Raw genomic sequence first — 19,596 nt, 5'->3', positions numbered from 1 at the left:
TTCACTCCTTTTTGTGACCAAATACTATCCCACCGCATGGATAGAACACATCTCATGTATCTGTTCATCAGATGGACATTTGGATTGTTTCCACGAGTTGGTGACTATGAATGATGCCGCAGTGGACATTCTCATGCGAGTTTTTAGGTGGAAATATACATTCTTGTACCTAGGACTGGAATCTCTGGATCGTATGGTAGCTCTACATTTGTTTGTTTGTTTGTTTGTTTGTTTAACTCATTAATGATTTAATTTACATCCAAGTTAGTTAGCATACAGTGCAATAATGATTTCAGGAGTAGAAACCAGTGATTCATCCCCTACATAGAACACCCAGTGCCCATTCCAGGTGTCCTCCCCACTAACCCCTTGTCCATTTAGCCATCCCTCCACCCACCACCCCTCCAGCAACCCTCAGTTTGTTCTCTATATTTAGGAGCCTCTTACGTTTTGTCCCCCTCCCTGTTTTCATGTTATTTTTGTTTCCCTATCCTCTGTTCATCTGTTTTGTCTCTTAAATTCCACATATGAGTGAAGTCATATGGTATTTGTCTTTCTCTGACTAATTTCGCTTAGCGTAATACCCTCTAGTTCTACCCACGTTGTTGCAAATGGCAAGAGTTCATTCTTTTTTGATTGTCGAGTAATATGGTAACCCTGCGTTTAACATTTGGAGGAACTGCCAGATGATTCTCCAAAGTGGCTGCACCATTTTACATTCCCCCCGAAAGTTACGAGGCCTCCAATTTCTCCATATTCCCTCACAGCACTTGCTGTTGTCTTTTTAGTTGTTGCCATCCCAGTACATGTGACGTGCTGTCTCATTGCGGTTTTAATTTACATTTCCCTGATGGTTGATGATGTTGAGCATCTTTTTATGTATTTATTGTCAGTGCTAGCTCTTGAAACCCAAGGAATGCGTCCCATAAGGCAGGGGCCACGTAAGCCCTCCCAGATGCCAGTGTAGCAAAGGAGTCGGTTGTCTGCTAATGATTTCACACCAAAACCTAACCAGAGCAAAAGCAGATTAGATCCTGAAGAGTACTTAGTTGTTTGATGAGTTATATTGACTCTAAAACTCAGAGGAGAAATATAAAAGCTGGTTCCATAAACCAAGCTGTTGATCGCTGTTTGGCTCTCTTGTTGACTTAAGTTCTCCCTCTTTCTTACACTTTCCCTGCTGGGGGAACTTATTGATGGTAGTACCCCCATAGCTTGGCCTGCAGAGCCATAGCCAAGGGGTGTCTGGGTGAAGGTCTGGAGCTTACCAGAAGCTAAGCGAGTATCACATACAACCCCACACAAGATTCCACTTTCCTTTGTCTTGTTACCATGCCACTGTCCTCCTCACGTCATGGCCCCTTTTCGTGCCATGGTAGAGTTTCACTTGGGCAAGGCCAAGAGACTCCTGTTGTGGGAAGAGAGGCTGAATCTTCTTTTTGGTGTCTTCAGGGTTTTAGGATGCGCAACTGTCATGGGGCCAGGTGGCTAAGCCAGAGGCTTTCCTGGAATTAGTGGGCATGAGGGAAGATGGGTGACTTTACGCCCCCCACCCCCTACCCCCCACCAAGACTTCACCTGGTCTGTGAGATTTATTTATATATTGATGGGATTTTTAGGTGCCTTAAGAAGTTCAAACTAGACATTTTGATTTGTAGAGTTCTTTAAGGGAAAACAAAACAAAACAAAACCCTGAAAAAGTATAGATAAAAATTATTGCCAAATGTCTTTTCTCTCGGATTGACCTCCTCCCAACATTTCATAACACTCCTTGCCTGGTCAGCACGAACAGGTTCTTTTAAGATTTGGAAGCACGATTAAAGTAACTGATTATACTGGCAAGTGTTCTTATAATTGTTTTAAGAGCTGATTAAAAATCCAGTCTTTCAAGATTGCTTAAATATGATGCATTTGTTCATATTGTTGACTCAAAAGCATATATATTTTATTAAGGAGATTAATGGTTTTCCCCCACTAGAAGATGCAAGTGCATTGAGTGCACTGTGGGGATCTGCCTGCTGTTTACTTCAACATTATTTTTCACAGAATTAGAGAATATCTTCCACCATTGCCTAAGGTTTGTGGTATTGAAATCAATGTACTTTAACTTATAAAAATCCTATGAGGTGGGATTCTGAATAAAGATATGTCAGGAAGGGAGAGAAGTTTTTTCAATTAGTTTTCCTTTTTTTTTCTGAGAAGTACTGTGAAGAGGCTCCTAAAGAAGTCTGGATAGACTGGAGTTGCCCCTGGGCATTTTCAGCTGCTAACTGGTTGGTGCTGACGCGAGAGGAGTCACTTCCTGTCTGTGTTGGACTTGAGGCGCAAGTAGACCTGTGGTCTTGGTTGATGAGGCTCACGTGACCTAGGTTGAACTGCTTCCAATTCCTTGAGGGCTGAACCAAAGGTGTGCATCAGAATTATGTGAGCAACATTTTTGAACAAGTACACATCCCTAATCCTGACCTCAGAGATGTCAACTGAGTAGGTTTGGGGCAAAACCCGAGAATTTTATTTTCTCATTTCCACAAGGGATTCTTTGCCTTCCCCAGCTGAGAAGCACTTGGTGCTTGGTGGGCTTATTCACTGGTATCTTGGTCTGCACTAGACATCAGAAAGCTTGTCCAGTTAATACTGCTCATAACCATAGGATTCCTCAAGGATCAGCTGATCATTGCAAATTTATGACACACTTAGGAGATGGAAATGTCGCTTTGTAAGCTCTATGGGGTGAGACCATAGCTGAGGGCTTAACAGTACATTTACAGCAACCCACTGTTAGGGAAACACTCCAAGGAACTAAAAGCAGGTGTTCAAACAAAAACTTGAACGTTAATGTTCGTAGCAGCACTATTTATGATTGCCAAAAGATGGAAGCGATCCAAATGTCTATCTGCTGATGATTAGATAAACAGAATGTGGTATGTCCACACAACGGAGTATTATTCGGCCACAAAAAGAGTGAAGACTGACCCAGGCTACAACATAAGTGAGCCTAGGAAACATTACACTGAGTGAAAAAGCCAGATACAAAAAGGCCACAAGTTGTGTGATTCCATTTTTATGAAATGTCCCAAACAGGCAAATCTACAGATTAGCTGTTCCCAGGGTCTGGAAGGGGGGAATGTAGTGACTACTATAAGTGACTACTATACAGGCTTTCATTTTGGGGTGATATTCTGGAACCAGATAGAGGTGATGATTGTATAGCACTGAAGGTACTAAGTGCCATTGGATTATACACCAAAATGGTTAAAATAGTAAATTATATGTTATACGAATTTTACCACAATTTAAAAAATATATACAAAACGGATTTACATAATGGATTTACAAAACGGATTTGTACATAAAAACCTGACTTGCTTCTGGCTCCCTTCCTCTCCTTTCTTTCCTTCTGACTTTGATAGCTACCAATAATTTGTTAACTTTTCAACTGCAAGCAAATGAAACCTGAGTATAAAAAAGTAGAAGGTCTGATTGACATTGGTAATGTTGCTGGTAATTTCTCATATTTAATCTCCTGTTCTGAAAACTTCATGTGGGCTCTCAGTGCCCACAACCAAACTAGTCGGTAGTGCAGTGGTGAAATGACACCCTTAAAATATGCAATCACATCAAAACCTTATTTTCAAAGTCTCTCTGGAAGGTTAATACCCTGAGGTAAAGTGAGATCTCGCATGAGCTGTCTAGTTAGTGGACAAGCAAACTGTTTTTTAGGACAGAGATTTTTATAACTTCAGAATCCCTCCATGGCAGATATACCCAGAAAATGAAGTTCCTCGTTCATTTTTTCTCCTTTGACTTTTTTTTCCCCTCAGCTATAGCGAGTGGAGGTTATTTCTGCCAGTTGATGCTTCCAGCAGAAGTCATTAACGTATATGACTGCAATGAGATGGAAATGAAACTATAATGGAAGGTTTAAGAAAACAGTTCGGGAGCTGTTCAGGTCCTGAAAATTGTGTGCTTATGAGATCTTTACAGATGGCTCAGTTGGGGATGATAGGAGTGCATTTAATTTCACATTTTTGTAGACATTTAAAGCCAGCGGGTCTTACTTGGGAATAATTAAGAAAATTTGCCTTTACCCAGTGGTCATCAGAAACCACTAAGCTAGTGATTTGGTTGCTTTTAAGTTTCCTTGTGGTGTTTTAGGAGATTTCATGTGGATGAAAGCCTAGCAGAGTTCTCTCCTGGAACATATTTATTAAAAAAAAAAAAGTCTCGCCCTCAGGGAAGATCAGCATTCTCTGCGTGTTCCAAAGAATGCTAAAACCTTGTGGGAAAACCTAATGGTTGAAGTTTTATTTTGCCACCTTTGGCTGATCATGGGGTAGCCTGGACCACCCTCAGGTGCAATGCTTCTGTTTTCAGAGAGATTTTGTGAGTTTGTTTGTTTGTGTGTTTGTTTTTACTTCTCCTCTCCTTTATCTCTGGAAGATTATGAGGTAAATGAACTGATACGTATCAGCCAACGAACTATTTCTTAGTAGATGCCACACACACCCTCTTCCCTTTCATCCTACGTGGTACTGTTCTATATGTTCCATGACAGAGGGCTTGGAAAGCATAGTAAATCTGTTTCTAACTCAGGATGACAAGACCCAGATATGTCTGGGTTTTCACAGTGAGGAAAGAGATACCTATCCAGCTTTGAAAAGAGGTCTCTCTTGATCAGCAGCCACGCTCCCCACCTTGCTTTCTCTGTTGCACAAGGTCAGCAGGAGCCTTTGGGCCGCAAGGCCCAGGGTGCGCCCGGAACGAGGTGCCCAGGTGCTGAGTCCCAGGATGGGGCCACCATGGTACTGGCCTGTGGCACTTCAAAGAGGGAAGGCATTCTAAAAATCTTCCCTGATTGTCATCTTACCATCAACGAAGAGATTTTTTTTTTTTTTTCAGGAATAACATCATCTAGGTTGATGCCAAGTTTGGGTTTCAGCAGGGATCTGTTGGGAGGTGATGAAAATATTTGCAGTTCACCTGTTACAAGAGCTTTTGGGAGAGAACTTAACTCAAAGTTTCAGTTGCTTTAGGCATAAAACACGTTTAGCGTTTCAGAGGCAGGGTGGCATTCAAAGGGCATGAACTTGTGTTTCAAAAAGGTTCAACTATCTTGCTGTATTGTATTTTATTTTTTGTCACCAACTGATATAATTTTCATCAGAGAAGTAAAAAATTTTTTTTTTAATTTTTTTTTCAATGTTTGTTTATTTTTTTTGGGACAGAGAGAGACAGAGCATGAACGGGGGAGGGGCAGAGAGAGAGGGAGACACAGAATCGGAAACAGGCTCCAGGCTCTGAGCCATCAGCCCAGAGCCTGACGCGGGGCTCAAACTCACGGACCGCGAGATCGTGACCTGGCTGAAGTCGGACGCTTAACCGACTGCGCCACCCAGGCGCCCCGAAGTAAAAAATTTTTAATCATGAGTCTTGGAATTGTGCCTAGCACAAAATGATGACTGAAAAATATTTATTGAATGAGTGAACGAGTGAATGAATGATGCAAAATTGATTCATAGCTATGCCTTTCCTCCTTTGTGTTTCCAGACAATAGCCAGGCAGTTGGCGGAGATCTTGTTGCGGGGTATGTGTGAACAGAGCTACTGGAACCCCCTGGAGGATCCACCCTGCCAGTCACCTCTGGACGATCCTCTCCGGAAAGGAGCAAACACCAAAACCTACACCCTGCCTCGGAAAGCCCGCGTCTACTCAGGAGAGAAGTATGGCAGTTGATGTCCTCATTTGTAGGTTAGGGGATTGGGGGAAAACTCAAGGATGAGTAGAAGTTCAAGGGCAGATTCTTCCCCGAGAAGAGAACCAGACAAGTCTCATTTGCCAATTTAATAGATAGACCTCATTATTTTTCATAACTTCTGCAAATATCTATGCACCAGTGGGGCATTTTAAGTAGGAAAATTCTCTCATTTCGGTGGTTGGGCACCGTTTTCAGCCATCACTGTTGGTCTTTGGGATTCTCATTCTATTTATTGTAAGAAACGTAGCATTATCCAGCAATTAGCGACAAATCTGTTTGTAAGCCAGAGTTAACCTTTTTTTCTTTTCTTCAGCAATTCCTTGATCTTTTTGTTTAAAAATTTGTTTTAGGGGTGCCCAGGTGGCTCAGTTGGTTAAGCATCCGAACTTCAGCTGAGGTCGTGATCTCACCATTTGTGAGTTCAAGCCCTGCGTTGGGCTCTCTGCTCTCAGCGCAGAGCCCACCTCAGATCCTCTGTCCCCCCCACCCCTCTGCCCATCTCTTACGCACTCTCTCCCTCTCTCAAAAATAAGAATAAAAATAAACATTAAAAAAAGAATAAAAATTTGTTTTAAACTGAATTATCTATAAGAAGAAGGAGAATTAAATAATTTGTAAGTGATTGGAAGATGTGATGTCATTTTTAGATCCTCTTAATTTTTTTAAGTTTTAAATCTGGGACTTAACCACCTTTGAGGAAGGTGGGCTAGGGAACCACTGCAGTCTCCGTGTGGGCCCTCCCCATTTGGGGGAGGGGGACGTGGCAGGGAGAGACCATGAAGAGGGCCAGGAGACAGGGACAGTTGTTGACTCACTCTTGATTCCTCCCCTTAGAGCCTCACCTTCCCATCTTTGCCTGTCCCTGCGAGGACAAGGCATGATGGCTTTTCAGAATCTCTCCATGAGGGAAAGGTGGCGTGTATGAATGCATATGGAAGCCTCCACGGTTGTTAATCAAATCGGGAAAATGGCAGAGAGACTGCAGGCTGCTGTATTGCTAGATACTACATGTGTGACTTCTGAAAATGATTGTCGCATTTTCAAAGGGGACAGCATTTCTCCAGGCAGCCTCTCTTAATCCTCTTATGTTGACCCTGGCTTTTCTCTCCCTCATCATCTTCCTGTTCAGACTGTATTTCTTGTATGGATTCAGAGTGAGCATATTCTTAACTTTTTCCCTAGGCTTATTTTAATTTGTGTTTAATCCCCTTTTAATTTAATCCCCCCTTTTTATGGCCTCGTTGAACCATGAGTTTGCTTAATTCATGGCCTGTGTTCACTCCTTAGTCCTTATCTGGATTCACAGAACATCTGTCCTAACAATTCCCAAACTCTCACTTTAAAAATGCTGACTCCTCATTATGAACTATTTAGAAGCAGGTTTGGGGTTCATTTTTAAAGTGAAACTTACATCCTAAAAATAGACCTGAGATTTTTGTGTGTGTTTGTGTGTGTGCTTTCTATGTTTCTTAATTGACAGGTATATAAGATGCCAGGTATATTGAGAAACTCAGCTCTTACTCCCTCCCCTGATCAAGCTGGACACATAGATAGAGCTCTCTGTCTCTTTGGGTGTTATTCCAATGTGGTCTCACCTCTTGAAGGCAAAAAAGCTCATAGAGCCGGCCACTTCTCCTTTATTTTGTGAACCACTCAGACTTTGTCACTGTTCTGACGTCAACTTCCCCATCTGTCCAAGGAGAATTATGGAGGCAACATGCAGATCTAGAAAATGCAATTACTGGTTCACCAGAGGATTCCCATACCAGCGCTGATTGCTAAGTCACAATTTCATTTTGCACAGATACAGTCAGTTGGGTTTTTTTTTAACCGTTTTGTTGAGATATGATTCACATACTTTACAATTTACTCATTTAAAGTATATAGTTCAGTGGCTTTTAATATTGGTCCTATAATTGTGCTTCCATCACCATAATCAACTTTAGAACATTTTCATTACCCCAAAAATAAACTCAGTACCTCTTAGCTGCTGTCACCCCCATCCCCCAGTTCCTTGCATTTTCATATACATTTTAGGATCAGTTTTTGTCCATTTCTGGGGGGAAAAAAGGCAGCTAGGATTTTGATAGGAATTACATTGAACCCATAGATCAATTTGAGGAGTTGCCATCTTAACAATATTAAGTCTTCTGATCCATGAACATGGGATGTCTTTTCATTTATTTAGGTTTTGTTTGATTTCTTTCAGCAGTGATTTGTTATTTTTAGGGTTAAAGTTTTACACTTATTTTGTGAAACTTATTGTGTGTGCTATGCTTTTGGATGATATCATAGGTGGAATTGTTTCCTTCGTTTCGTCTTTGGTTTGTTCATTACAAATATATAGAATACAATGGATTTTCTATATTGATCTTTTATACTGCAATCTTGCCGAACTAGTTCATTAGTTCAAATAGTTTTTTAGATTCCTTAGTATTTTCCACATACCAAATCATGTCATCTGCAAATAGAAGTAATTTATGTCTAACTTTCCAACTTAGATGACTTTTATTTCATTTTCTTCCCTAATAGCCTTGGCTAACCTCTGATATAACGTTGAATAGAAGTGGCAAGAGTGGTGGACATCCTTGTCTTATTCCTGATTTTACGAGGGAAAAGCATCTAGTCTTTCACCATTAAGTGTGAGGTTAGCTGTGGGTTTTCATATATACCTTTTATTAGGTTGAGAAAGATCCCTTCTATCACTAGTTTGTTGAGTAATTTTTTTTATGAAAGGGTATTTAATTTTGTCAAATGTTTTTTCTGCATCTATCAAAATGATCATGTACATTTTTTCTTTATTGATGTAATGTATTACATTAATTAATTTTCAGATGCTAAGCCAGACTTCATCAGATTTCACTGATCTTTTCAAAGAACCAGCTTTTAGTTTTGTTCCTTTTTTTGAATTGTGTCTCTATTCACTATTTCATTAATTTCCACACGGTCCTTATTCCTTCAGTCATTACTATCATTTTTTAGCTTTCTAGTTTTGTGTGTTCCCAGGGATATTCCTGGTTTATTAGTAAACAGAGAAAGCCTGTTGGGATTACACGTGTGTTGGCGCTTCCTAATCACCAGGACTATCTGATTGGTCAACCCTGTGGTGAGAAGGGCATTACCACCAATTCATTTGTGGTAGTTGGGAGGTGAAAAAGGAAATCCACGGATAATGATTAAACCCCATCTTGGCCAATAGTCCCAAATGCTTCCCCCTTCTCAGTCTCTTATGAGAAATATGAGCACAGAGCAGACTTTAGGAGGCACAGAGCCTTCTAGCTCCAGCAAATCGCAAGAACCCTTCAGAATAGTTGGTCATAATGGAAAAGTGAGCTCTGTCAGAAAACTCCACTCCTTGTCAATGTGGCCTGCATGTGAAGTGGAAACAGGATGCTCATTCTCTCCCCATCTTGAATTTTGAAAGGAAAGCAGATGTTGACAATCCTAGATAGAAAAGAGGGGAGGGAGCACATGCTCTTGGCCTCTTTACTTCCTTCCTTCTAGGTCTTTCCATGTGGAATTTTTTTTTATCTTTGCTTATTTATTTTTTAAGTAAGCTTTTTACTGATACATGACACACATTGAGAGAAATAAACCAGAAGTATAAAACTTGGTGACTTTTTACCAAGTTCCCTATCCAAGGGAAACCATCCTGAGTTCTGTCCCAATAATTAGTTTGGCCCATTTTTCTTAATTTATGTAAACGGAATAATACATGAAGAACTCTTCTGTTTAACTTCTTCTAACATTATGTTTGAGAGATTCACCCATATTTTTGCATGCAGTTGGAGTCTGTTTTCATTATTGCACAGTATTCCATAGCTATTCTAATATATTGATCCGTTCTGTTCATGATGTATGTTGGAGTTGTTTCTCAGTTGGGGCTGGTTCCATCTCATCTAGGCCTTGGCCCAAATAGCTTAACTGTTATCTTCTCAGAAAGGATTCCCAGTCACTGTATCTAACTGTCCTTTCCAAGCATATTCTATCACATTAGCTCCTTTGTTTTTCATCATAGCACTCAAAATATCTGATTTTTTTGGTTCATGTGTTTATCTGACTCCTCCTTCTAGAACGTGCTGCAATGAACATTCTTACACATGTTCCTTTAGTGTACACACGTCAGGTATATCTTCCTTCTATTGTATTCCTCCTTGTAAAGAACACTTTAGGTGGCTTAGATCATTAAATGCATATTTGACTTCTTGATTTATGCAAAGTAAGGAGGGAGATTAAAAACTACTTTTGTGCCAGAAAGTGGTTGATGAGAACATTTATTGAAAGCCTGGAGCCAGATGTGCTGAACTCCTTTGTAGGCCCAGGAGGAGAGAGTGACTATCATGGAGTTCTAAATATAGATCTGAACCTCCCAGAGCCAGTGCACAGGCTTTGGGTAAAGATGAGGACACTGTTTAAAGTGTGAAGATGGGGGGCTTGAAGGGTCAGGAGAACCACCTGATGGCAGAACTGAAGCCGTGTGAGCAACCCCCTGTGCCCCCGGTTCCTGCCCTGGGCTCACCTCTAGTGTACATGGCCCACCTTCCAGTCATGGTGGAGGGCCTGTCTTCTCATCAGGAATGCAGAAGGCCTCGTCCAAGGCCATATGCTTTGTGGGACTCACCCAGTCCACTCCAGAGTATAGCTCAGGGGACTTGGTCCAAACGAAGGACCCTTCTTTCTTTGTCATGAGGGGATGTTGACCTGTATGGAATTGTGTGCCTGGTTGATCCTCACATCAAGCTAGCTGATCCCTCATAATCAGCAGGTACTCTTAATGATTAGTTTTTCTTTCTTGGAATCCTTGTCCTTCCACACAAACCTGGGACTGATGTGTTTTCTGTCTCAGCATCTTTAACAGTGTGACTTGGGGATGGGGTGGGGCTGCAGCCTTGTCGGCTTTGATTCTTTAGCTCTTCTCCACTGGCTGTGGTTCAGAGGCTGCATTTGTCCAGAAATTCCCTAGTAGTATCACAATCAGGCAAGACATAGTCAAAATAAAAGGCACCATTGCTGGGCCTTGGAGTTGATGCCGTCATTACTTACACATAACTTTCTTACAGGTTGGAGGTGCTCAGGGCCATCTTTGTACCTAAATAGGGTCTGCTTTGACTCCCAGATGGTGCCGTTGACTTCCAGACATCCTACTCGTCATTAGTTGTGTAATGGCTAAAGATGACAGAAAGATGAACGGCAGTTGGATAAAATTGGATTGATTTCTTTTGTATGATGGTTTCTACCACATATAGTGACATTTTTCACCTATCTGGGAAAATTTTAAGAAAGGGCTGTTATCTGGGAACCTCAGCAAGGTCATGATCACTATAAGTGAAGCTTCTTGTCCTTGTTTCTTTTGTGTAGAGTCAGACAGTGAGTTGGTAAATTTCATCCAAAGTCAGAAAATGAGTGGCTTGCCTGCAGGTCAGCCCGTGAGTTAGTAATGTGGCTGGGCTTTCAGTGCAGTCCTTCCATCTTACCCAGCAGCACTGTGCTTCCACCCCCTCCGCTGGCCACCAGTCTGTCCCCTAGGAGCTTGTCCTCACCCCCCACGGGCCCTGTTTTCTCTCTGCTCCTTTTAATCCTGCACCCTACCCTTTAGTCAATGTCCTGTGGGTCTAGAGCCCCAGCGTTCCCACTCCACAAGGCTGAGACCCAAGCACCCTGGGACCTCCCCTGAGGCTCTTGGTCCCCACCAGGAGACTGTCACAATTCCGACATCTACCCTGAGCTCCACATCAGGTTCAACAGAGAAGAAGGGAGGAATGGACAGAAATGGGTCTAGAGAATCCATAAGTATTGGAAGGGGTGCATTCTGATATATAGTTTTTCAACATGTCCCTTAAAACTACCCTTCCTCCTTCTCTCACCCCCCATTTCCTCCTGCCAGCCCTGAGAGCTTTGCAGTGCTCCTGAGTACCCATCTCGCCTGCCTCGAAAGGAAGGGTAGAGGAAGTGGAATTAGAATCAGTTAATGTGTTACTTGTTAGCAGCTCTGGTAAAAATAACACTTAGCATTTAAGCAGACTGGATGGCTCAAATGGAATTTAGGGATTATCCATGGACTGAATTGGCTGGTGTTAAGTCACAATTAGCATGGGCTCTCTCTTCTTTTCAATTAGTCTGGACAATGCAGAACTGGCTAGCCATGAGAAAAAAAAGGTTAATGCTACTGCTTTATTTGTAAGGTCCCAGTTGTATGTAAGCTGGAGCCAGAATATCAGGAAATGATTGCTGGGTGGACACACACACACACACACACACACACATGAACACTCTTCATTCAAATTCTGTAGGCTCTATTTCTGAATTTAAGGAGAAAGAAGAGTTCCATCTCTGAAAAACCCAGCTCACCTCAAGCTACCTCCTTTAGGAAATTCACTGCAAATCCCAGAATCTTGCCCAGCATTTACAGGCCAGCCTTTTCGTAAAATTTTAGCCCACAAGAGCAACGGGAACTATCCACAGGTGGTTTCCTTACCTCTAGGGACGTCAAAGTTGTAAAAAGAGAACCAGGCACTGTGCTTTTTCTGTCTTGCTCTTCACGGTCCTTTGTCGCCATACAAAAGTTGCCAGCGCTTCAGAGAAAACAAGGATCTATAATGATGTGGAAGACATTTTTTTTCACCATTTTGGTGGGGGAGTCATCCCATCTCTGAAATGATTGTGATGTTATCACTGGGAAGATTTATTCTTTTGTAATCGTCTCCAAAACGTCCAGGAGATTTGTTTTGTTTTGTTTTGTTTTGTTTTGGGGGGGGTTGTTTGTTTAAAAACATTTTTTTATGCTTTATTTATTTTTGAGAGAGAGAGAGAGAGAGAGAGAGAGAGAGAGAGAGAAACAGAGCACAAGTGGGGGCGGGGCAGAAAGAGAGAGAGAGACAGACAGACAGACAGAATCCAAAGCAGGCTCCAGGCTCTGAGCTGTCAGCACAGAGCCTGACACAAGTCTCGAACTCACAAACCGTGAGATCATGACCTGAGCCAAAGTCGGACGCTTAACCGACTGAGCCACCCAGGCGCCCCTTGTTTGTGTGTTTTTAACCAAGTTCATTTTTATTGCACTCCCCTTCCTTTCCGTGAAACAGTCGAGTTTGGCTCAGTTGGTGATAACACTTCTAATTCTACTCAAAGGATTCTAGAGCTTTTAGAACAGAGGGAAAAAATGCTACAAGTCTTTAAAAATGCTCAAAGCACAAGGCTATAGGCTATAAAGAATGGAGATTGGGGGTATGTTTGGGTTTTTTTGTTCTCTAATCTCGAGGAGCAACATTGAGCTTAAAAGCTTTTTCTTTCAATCCAAGATGTTATATAGCTCAGCCAACTTCCATAAAACAGATTAATAAGACAGCTAGCTCTTGCGGGCCACCCTGTAACGAACATGTGTGTTTAACTAGTGTGGCTCGCCAAATTCTTACAGTATTCTAGAAATGATTCAAACTCTAAAATTGCTTCCAATCTCTTATTTCATCTAATGGACAATATAAGATACGGCAGTTAGCAAGAAATAGGTAAGCAGACACCTGCTTAGTAAAATGCCTATAATCGATACCCCATAATGGGTTTAAGAGAGAGCTTTATCATGGAGGTAATGTCAGTTTGTAGCAAATTTCTGCCTCTGTAATTGGCATATATGTTATTTGGGCTTTTAATGTGGTTTTTACAGCTTTACTTCACTCTGCTGCCTGCTATTAAAATGCATAGTTAAAATATAGTTAAAACTTCCATAGATTACCATAGAAATAAGCAAATTAATTCAAGTGTCCAGATGATACAGTATTTTTTTGGTGTGGATTCTATATAAAAAATCTAAAAGCTTTTAATAATCAGTTCCGTTCATTATATTATTTTGAAAGTGCCATGTATAACATTTGATTTTCTTTACACAGCATTTTTTGTCCTCAAGAAAATACTGAAGAAGCCCTGTTGTTACTGCTGATCAGTGAATCAATGGTAAGTAGAATGTGTTTTTACATTTTTCTTTCCCCTCTTCCTACAGTCCTGTTTGTGATACGGTGACTCCATCAGTACAGTGGCTGTTTTTCTTTGGAGAAGAATACTTTCTAGAGGGGATAGCTGGGTGGGGGGAAAAACAACGGGGGTTTGAAAAGAGGGATGTTTCTTAATTCTTGGAATGGTTAGAAATGTCCCCTGTAGGTTAATGTCAGCTTGGGGCATGGGACTTCTCTGCCCTAGTAGGTAACAGGCATCTGAGTTCATTTATTTGCCCACCTAGTGAGTATTGATGGAACACTAGCACAGTTGTGTATCGGAAAACTGCAGCTAAAAAGACCATCAAAGTAACCCTAAAAAGGGAAGGAAGCCCCCAGAGGTTAACCTTTTCGAGCCTTCTCAACTTGCCTGGGTGGGAGGGAGAGTTTAGGGATAAATAACTTGTGGTGTATGCGAACCTCTGTTTTTTTGGTTTTTTTTAATTTTTAAAAATGTTTTATTTATTTTTGAGAGAGAAAGAGCACAAGCAGGGGAGGGACTGAGAGAGAGAGACAGACAGACAGACAGACAGAATCTGAAGGCTCTGCCCTGTCAGCACAGAGCCTGACACAGGGCTTGAACTCATGAACCGTGAGATCGTGACCTGAGCTGAAGTCGGACGCTTCACCGACTGAGCCACCCAGGCGCCCTGAACCTCTGGTTTTTAAAGCAGAAGCCCGATGGAGCAGACTCAGCTCTTTGGACATGTCTCCCGCCCGCTCCCTGGGCATTGCAGAGTCCCTGGCCGTGAGAGCTCTCTCCTGTTACCTGCTCTGCTGTTGTGCGGGAGTTTTTGCCAGGCCATCAGATTCCTTTGAAATGTTTTCGTAATGTCTGGCCAGAATATCAAAGTTTATATCTAGTGTTTCATTACTCACCATTTATTGGGTTTCTACTCTGCATATCACTAGGCATGACCGCCTGGCTTGAAACTCTGAGAAGCAATCTGTGTTATAGTAGTTAGTACGTTAGCACCTAAATGGTGTGTGCTAAGCACCTGAGCAGAATGGCGAGGCTCCTGGAACTTGGAAGGACCTAGATGTCCTCCCACCCATTCACTCATTCTGTAGATGAGGACCAGAGCAGGCAAAACGGATGTATCCCACAGTGGTCTGTTGCTCTTTCCAGATTAGGCTGCGTCCTCTCATATCTCCCTCCTCACCAGGCAGGCAGGTGGAGAAGGTGGAAGAAAAGGAATCGAAACTGAAGCGAGAGAACGTAGTTTCCATCTTCCCCAAGTGTGCAGTTTAAATGGAGCCATGAAATGCGCTCAGCCGAAGAAGATTTAGAAATGGAACACAAGAAGAAGGCTGTATGCTGAGCGAAGGAGGGATTGGAAGAGGCTGGGATTAGTCAGGGAGGCTAGCATCCTTGCCTTAATTTCAAGCTTTGGGTTTCCTTGTTCTGTGAAATGGCCCAGAGATGTTTACAGGAGCAAGACTGCTTGAGTTACCACTGCTTTTTATTTGGAACCTCTTTGACGTCATTGGCCTTACTTCCTCTGAAGGAAACAGGTTGCCCCCTTGACTCATCTTTCCTTGACTGTCAGCTGGTAACTTAGAACGGTGTCATTTACATTCTCTACTCTGCCTTGGCACAGTCAGGGAAAGCATATATGTGAACAGGCTGGCACTCTGTGGCATTGGGGAACTGTTTTGCGAATGAGCCGGTCTCTCCGCGCTTCGTCATCAGTTCTTTGGTGGGGGCCAGCTCGCGTTGGCCTCCTAGCTCTCGTGCCCTCCTTCTAGGCGGGGCTCTCCACAACCTCGCAATTAGTTTCATTTGGGCAGACTGGGATGGTGACGTTGTAAAAGTTCTGAAAGAGTGGCGACCACACATTTTAGATTTCTTGGACAATTCTGATTGAAAATATGGTGTTCTGTGGTCAGGTTGTGTGTTCCAGTTTAGAGTCTGGAAAACACAGGCACATCTCTGAAATGCTTGCTCTAAGTGGAGATGTCTTGGGAATGATGTCTCCAACTTTCCTGCTCCTTAATTGAAATGATAGAAACTAATAATACTCAAAATTGAGATCCCTTTGAGACAGTCCGATTTGGCTCTGTGGTATTGAATTTCTGGAAACTCTCTTCAGAGGATGGTGAAATCCAATGACATCATCAGTAAATATGGAGGTCTGGGTTTCCAACCAAAATGACTGTGCTCTCCCTGTAAATTATTCCGTAATTATGTAGGTAGAAGTCTCAGTTAAGTTGCCTTTGCAAGCCTTTTTTCATGTTCCTTGACTTCTTGATTTTTCAGCTGTTAGACAGAAAGTTTCATGTGCTCAATTTCAGAACCAGTTGAGAATTGCTGTGTTTTTTTTGGTATCTGAGAAAATTGTATCTTCGTTGGTTCTGACTTTAACTTAGAAAAGTCAATTCATCCATAGTCTCTCCACCTGCAAGAAAGTGTCAAATGAAGTTTCCCCAGGAGAAAGGGGTCATCAGAACTACATTTCCACAATTACCACTGACACGGTGTTCTGTGGTATTTATTATCTGTGGATGTATTGAGGTTTTAATCAAAAGACGTCGATAGATTTTCTCTAAGAATTAAAAAAAAAAAAAAGTGTGCTTGGCATAACTTGAAAATATCCCCTAAGTAGTATTTTGCTTTGTTTTGCTTTGTTTTGTTCTCTTCCAGGCATTGGTCTCAGTATGGAACATTTATGGCAAGTAAATAAAATGAGACCCCTTACAGGAGGCCCTATTTCCCTCAGGGTTTCTTTTCTTGGCTCAAAGACACTCCTAACAAGAAAACCTTAGAATGAAATCTTCAAAAGCAGGCTCGTATCCATAAGAGATGACTCACTTTGTAGGAAGTGGCCTGTCTTATGTATTCTTATTTGTCTTTGACATTTAAGAGCAAGGAGTTTTCGAGTGAGTAAGTACTGATGGGTGGCTAAAAGTGAGTGCTTTGGACTCACACACAGAGAAAGCATTTTGTCTCGTTTGTGAGAGAGAAGGTGTGCGCGCGGCCATCTAAATGTCAGGCAGGGAGATGATCATCAGCTGGCCTGGACAAGCGACCCTGGTATCTCAGGCACCCCTTCGCAGGAAAAACCAACGGGCCCCTTCTGTCCTCCTAGAGGTGGATAGATCTGGAGACTTCTGTTAACTAGCAGGGGGAACAAAGACAGGCAAAATCTAACTTAGTTGATTCTGGCTCCCTATTAGGGAGAAAAAGAAAATGGTTAGAGTAGGTAGCGTCCCTGATACATGGGATATGTGTGGAGAATCTGTAGAGAAATTAAATTTCGGAAGTAACGAAAACAAGTTGTCGTAAAGAGCATTTGATTTCTAGATAGATGAGATTAATAAGTTTGAATGTGCCTGCTGTATTTCTGTGCCAAGCAGCGGCGATGGAAAATAGGCAAGGTGATCTCTTGAGTCCTCGGTAATATCTTTTAAGACAAAAATCTGTTTGCTGCTTGGTTTCTCTGATACAGCTGTTTTGTGCTTCCCTAAACAAGATTGCATTAGTCTTTGTAGTCTGTTCCAGGGAAGGTGCCATATAGGGATTTGAATGTTGCTTTAGTGACACAGGAAGAGGACCGCACGTCTCCACAGGACTGACACAACGTAACGGCACCCTTTGATGATGGGAACATGGGACTGGGGATGTCCCCCCTGCTCTTTAATGTAGAGCGGAAGCAGGACCTACAGGCAAGGCACAGCAGGGCCGTACCTGATGGGTCATTCTGCTGCCCCCGAGCACTGGCTGTGTCTGCAGCAAGCCTGGCTGTGAGCCCGAGCCCAGGAGAAACCACCCTGCTCCCCATCAGCCCCCAAAGCTTCCCTCCAATGCCTGCTGACAGGTACCAAGCGTCCTCTAGAACCGTACCTCCGGGCCTTCGTGTTTGGATAGCACCCCGTACCATGTGCTGCAGTGCTCTGGGGAATTTGAATGAACAGCCCGAGGTCACAAGCCCCTTACTCGTTCCCTCCCCTGTCTCCAGGCCCTCGGCAAGCTGTCAGGGGCAGGAGGGCCTAGATGGCTTCTCTGCCCCGAGCACTGGCGGTGTGCAGGGACTGGCTCACCATCTGCTTCTCTCTTCTGCGTTGTTTTCAGGCCAACCGGGACGCTGTGCTGAGCCGGATACCCGAGCACAAGAGTGACCGCCTCATCAGCTTGCAGAGCGCATCTGTGGTCTATGATTTGCTGACCATTGCCCTTGGGAGGAGAGGCCAGTACGAGATGCTGTCGGAGGTATAGCGCTTGAGTCTGGTACTTTCCGGTGGGGAGTGGTGCCAGCAGAATAAGCCCGGGGAAGGGCTGTGAGACCTGGTCCTGACCCCTCTGCCACGGCAGCCACGTGACCTTGGGCCCATCACTTAACTCTGTGGAGTGGGAATTGGGCTAAATGATTAGCTCGTAGAATCCACTGGTGTCGACTTCCTACCTTGGTCCATAAACCCACTGGCTGTGAATTTGCGTGTGAGGGAAGGCAAGCATTTCTCAAGCAGTTTCTCTTTGAGGGTAATTTCTACCGTAACCCCAAACCTCCCATCCGTGATACTAATGTCCTTATGAAGGTTTTACCTTATTTAAAGCATCGACGCATAACTCCTGGGGCAAAATGGCACCGCCGTGTGTGGTCAGTGAGCTGGCATAGACATTCGTGTCGATAAGCACAGTCTTCGTTCAGAGATTTTGGCTCGATCAGAAGACGCTCTAGTTGATTACAGATCTTGGGCGAGGTACTGTCATTTTGTTCCTTCAGCTTCTAAAAAATATTTGGGATGGAAGCTTGACTATTTTACAATTTCAGAAGAAGCTAGTTAATCTTGGGCTGCGGTCATGCATTATTGAGCTGCTGCCCAGAATACCAAATTCCGCCACGGTAAGGGCTAAATAAGTAACACGATCATTTTGTCCTTTCTTTAGTGGAGTAAGAAGAAAGAAAGAAAAGAAAGAAAACAACTCATTTTGTTAAAATGGACTTTTCCATGTTATTTATCTTTTTCTTTCTAAATTTATACACATTGCAACAGCCTCTGGGCACGAGGACAGGGAATGAAATACAGTAACAGATTGGCTGAAATCAGATAAGCACCCGGCTCACCCTCTCGCCGGTGCTTCGCCACATTAGGCAGGAGCCTTGGAGAACAGATGAGCCTGCGCGGCCCGGGTCTTTTTTTAGGCTTCGGTTTGGTGACTATACAGGGCAATGGTTACTCAGTCTTCAAAAAAAGCCCCTCATAGGCCGGGGCTCAGTGTGTCCAGATGTTCCTGTCGCACACGGTATGCCCCTGGGGACGCTGCCCAGATTCTTTGCCACCGTGGGTGCTTTGATTTCCCCGGCCCCTCTCCTCCTGGCCGGCTGAGTTCCCATCTGCCGTGTCCACCGTGGAGCCTGTCCGTGGGGACAGTGCCACCCAGCTCTCCGTTGAGTTCTTTTAAGGTGAACGTTTTTCCTCTAGATAAACCGCTAAAGCATCTCTCTGGGTCTGAGCGTGATTGCGGTTTGTGTGTCTGCTTTCGTCCCATCATGTGGCCACGTGGCCTTGCCTCAGCTTGAAATGCGCCAGCGTCAGAATCAGGTGTGAGGAACTGGAGGTGGCTGGCTGGCCCCTGCCCACGGACTTCTCGACATGCCATGAATGACTCTAGGGGGACGGCTGTCACCTTAGCAGCGTTCCTCTGCAAGCCTGGCATGTGCCTCCTCCCAGCATGGAATACTGGGACCTTGTTTGCACTCCGATGACTTTCATCTTGGTATCACATGTGGCTTCCATCTTGTGGTGATGACCTGACGCCCGAGTCACTGGGCGGTCTGGTTGCCGGAGCTTTTGCAATTCAGAATTTCACTGCCCTGGTCACGTTTAAAGTGATGGGGACAGCGTCAGAGGTTG

At 43.3% G+C, this 19,596-nt stretch overlaps 1 protein-coding gene across 7 annotated transcripts in view; it reads left to right on the top strand.

Annotated features, from left to right (window-relative positions):
- The window catches only part of TTC7B (tetratricopeptide repeat domain 7B), a 255,265-nt gene that overhangs the window by 109,837 nt on the left and 125,832 nt on the right, over positions 1-19,596 (top strand). For 5 of the 7 annotated variants that reach the window (XM_047861697.1, XM_047861696.1, XM_047861702.1 and 2 more), the window contains 3 exons: positions 5,548-5,720; positions 13,639-13,702; positions 17,813-17,950. In XM_047861697.1, coding sequence (XP_047717653.1) covers positions 5,548-5,720; positions 13,639-13,702; positions 17,813-17,950 — 375 coding nt within the window. Of the gene's footprint in view, positions 1-2,270; positions 2,425-5,547; positions 5,721-13,638; positions 13,703-17,812; positions 17,951-19,596 lie in introns of those variants that run through there. The other 2 variants (XM_047861700.1, XM_047861701.1) reach the window with 2 other exon arrangements.

The sequence above is a fragment of the Prionailurus viverrinus genome, chromosome B3 (assembly GCF_022837055.1).
Source record: "Prionailurus viverrinus isolate Anna chromosome B3, UM_Priviv_1.0, whole genome shotgun sequence".
NCBI lineage: Eukaryota > Metazoa > Chordata > Mammalia > Carnivora > Felidae > Prionailurus > Prionailurus viverrinus.
This window is presented reverse-complemented; position numbering and strand designations above follow the sequence as displayed.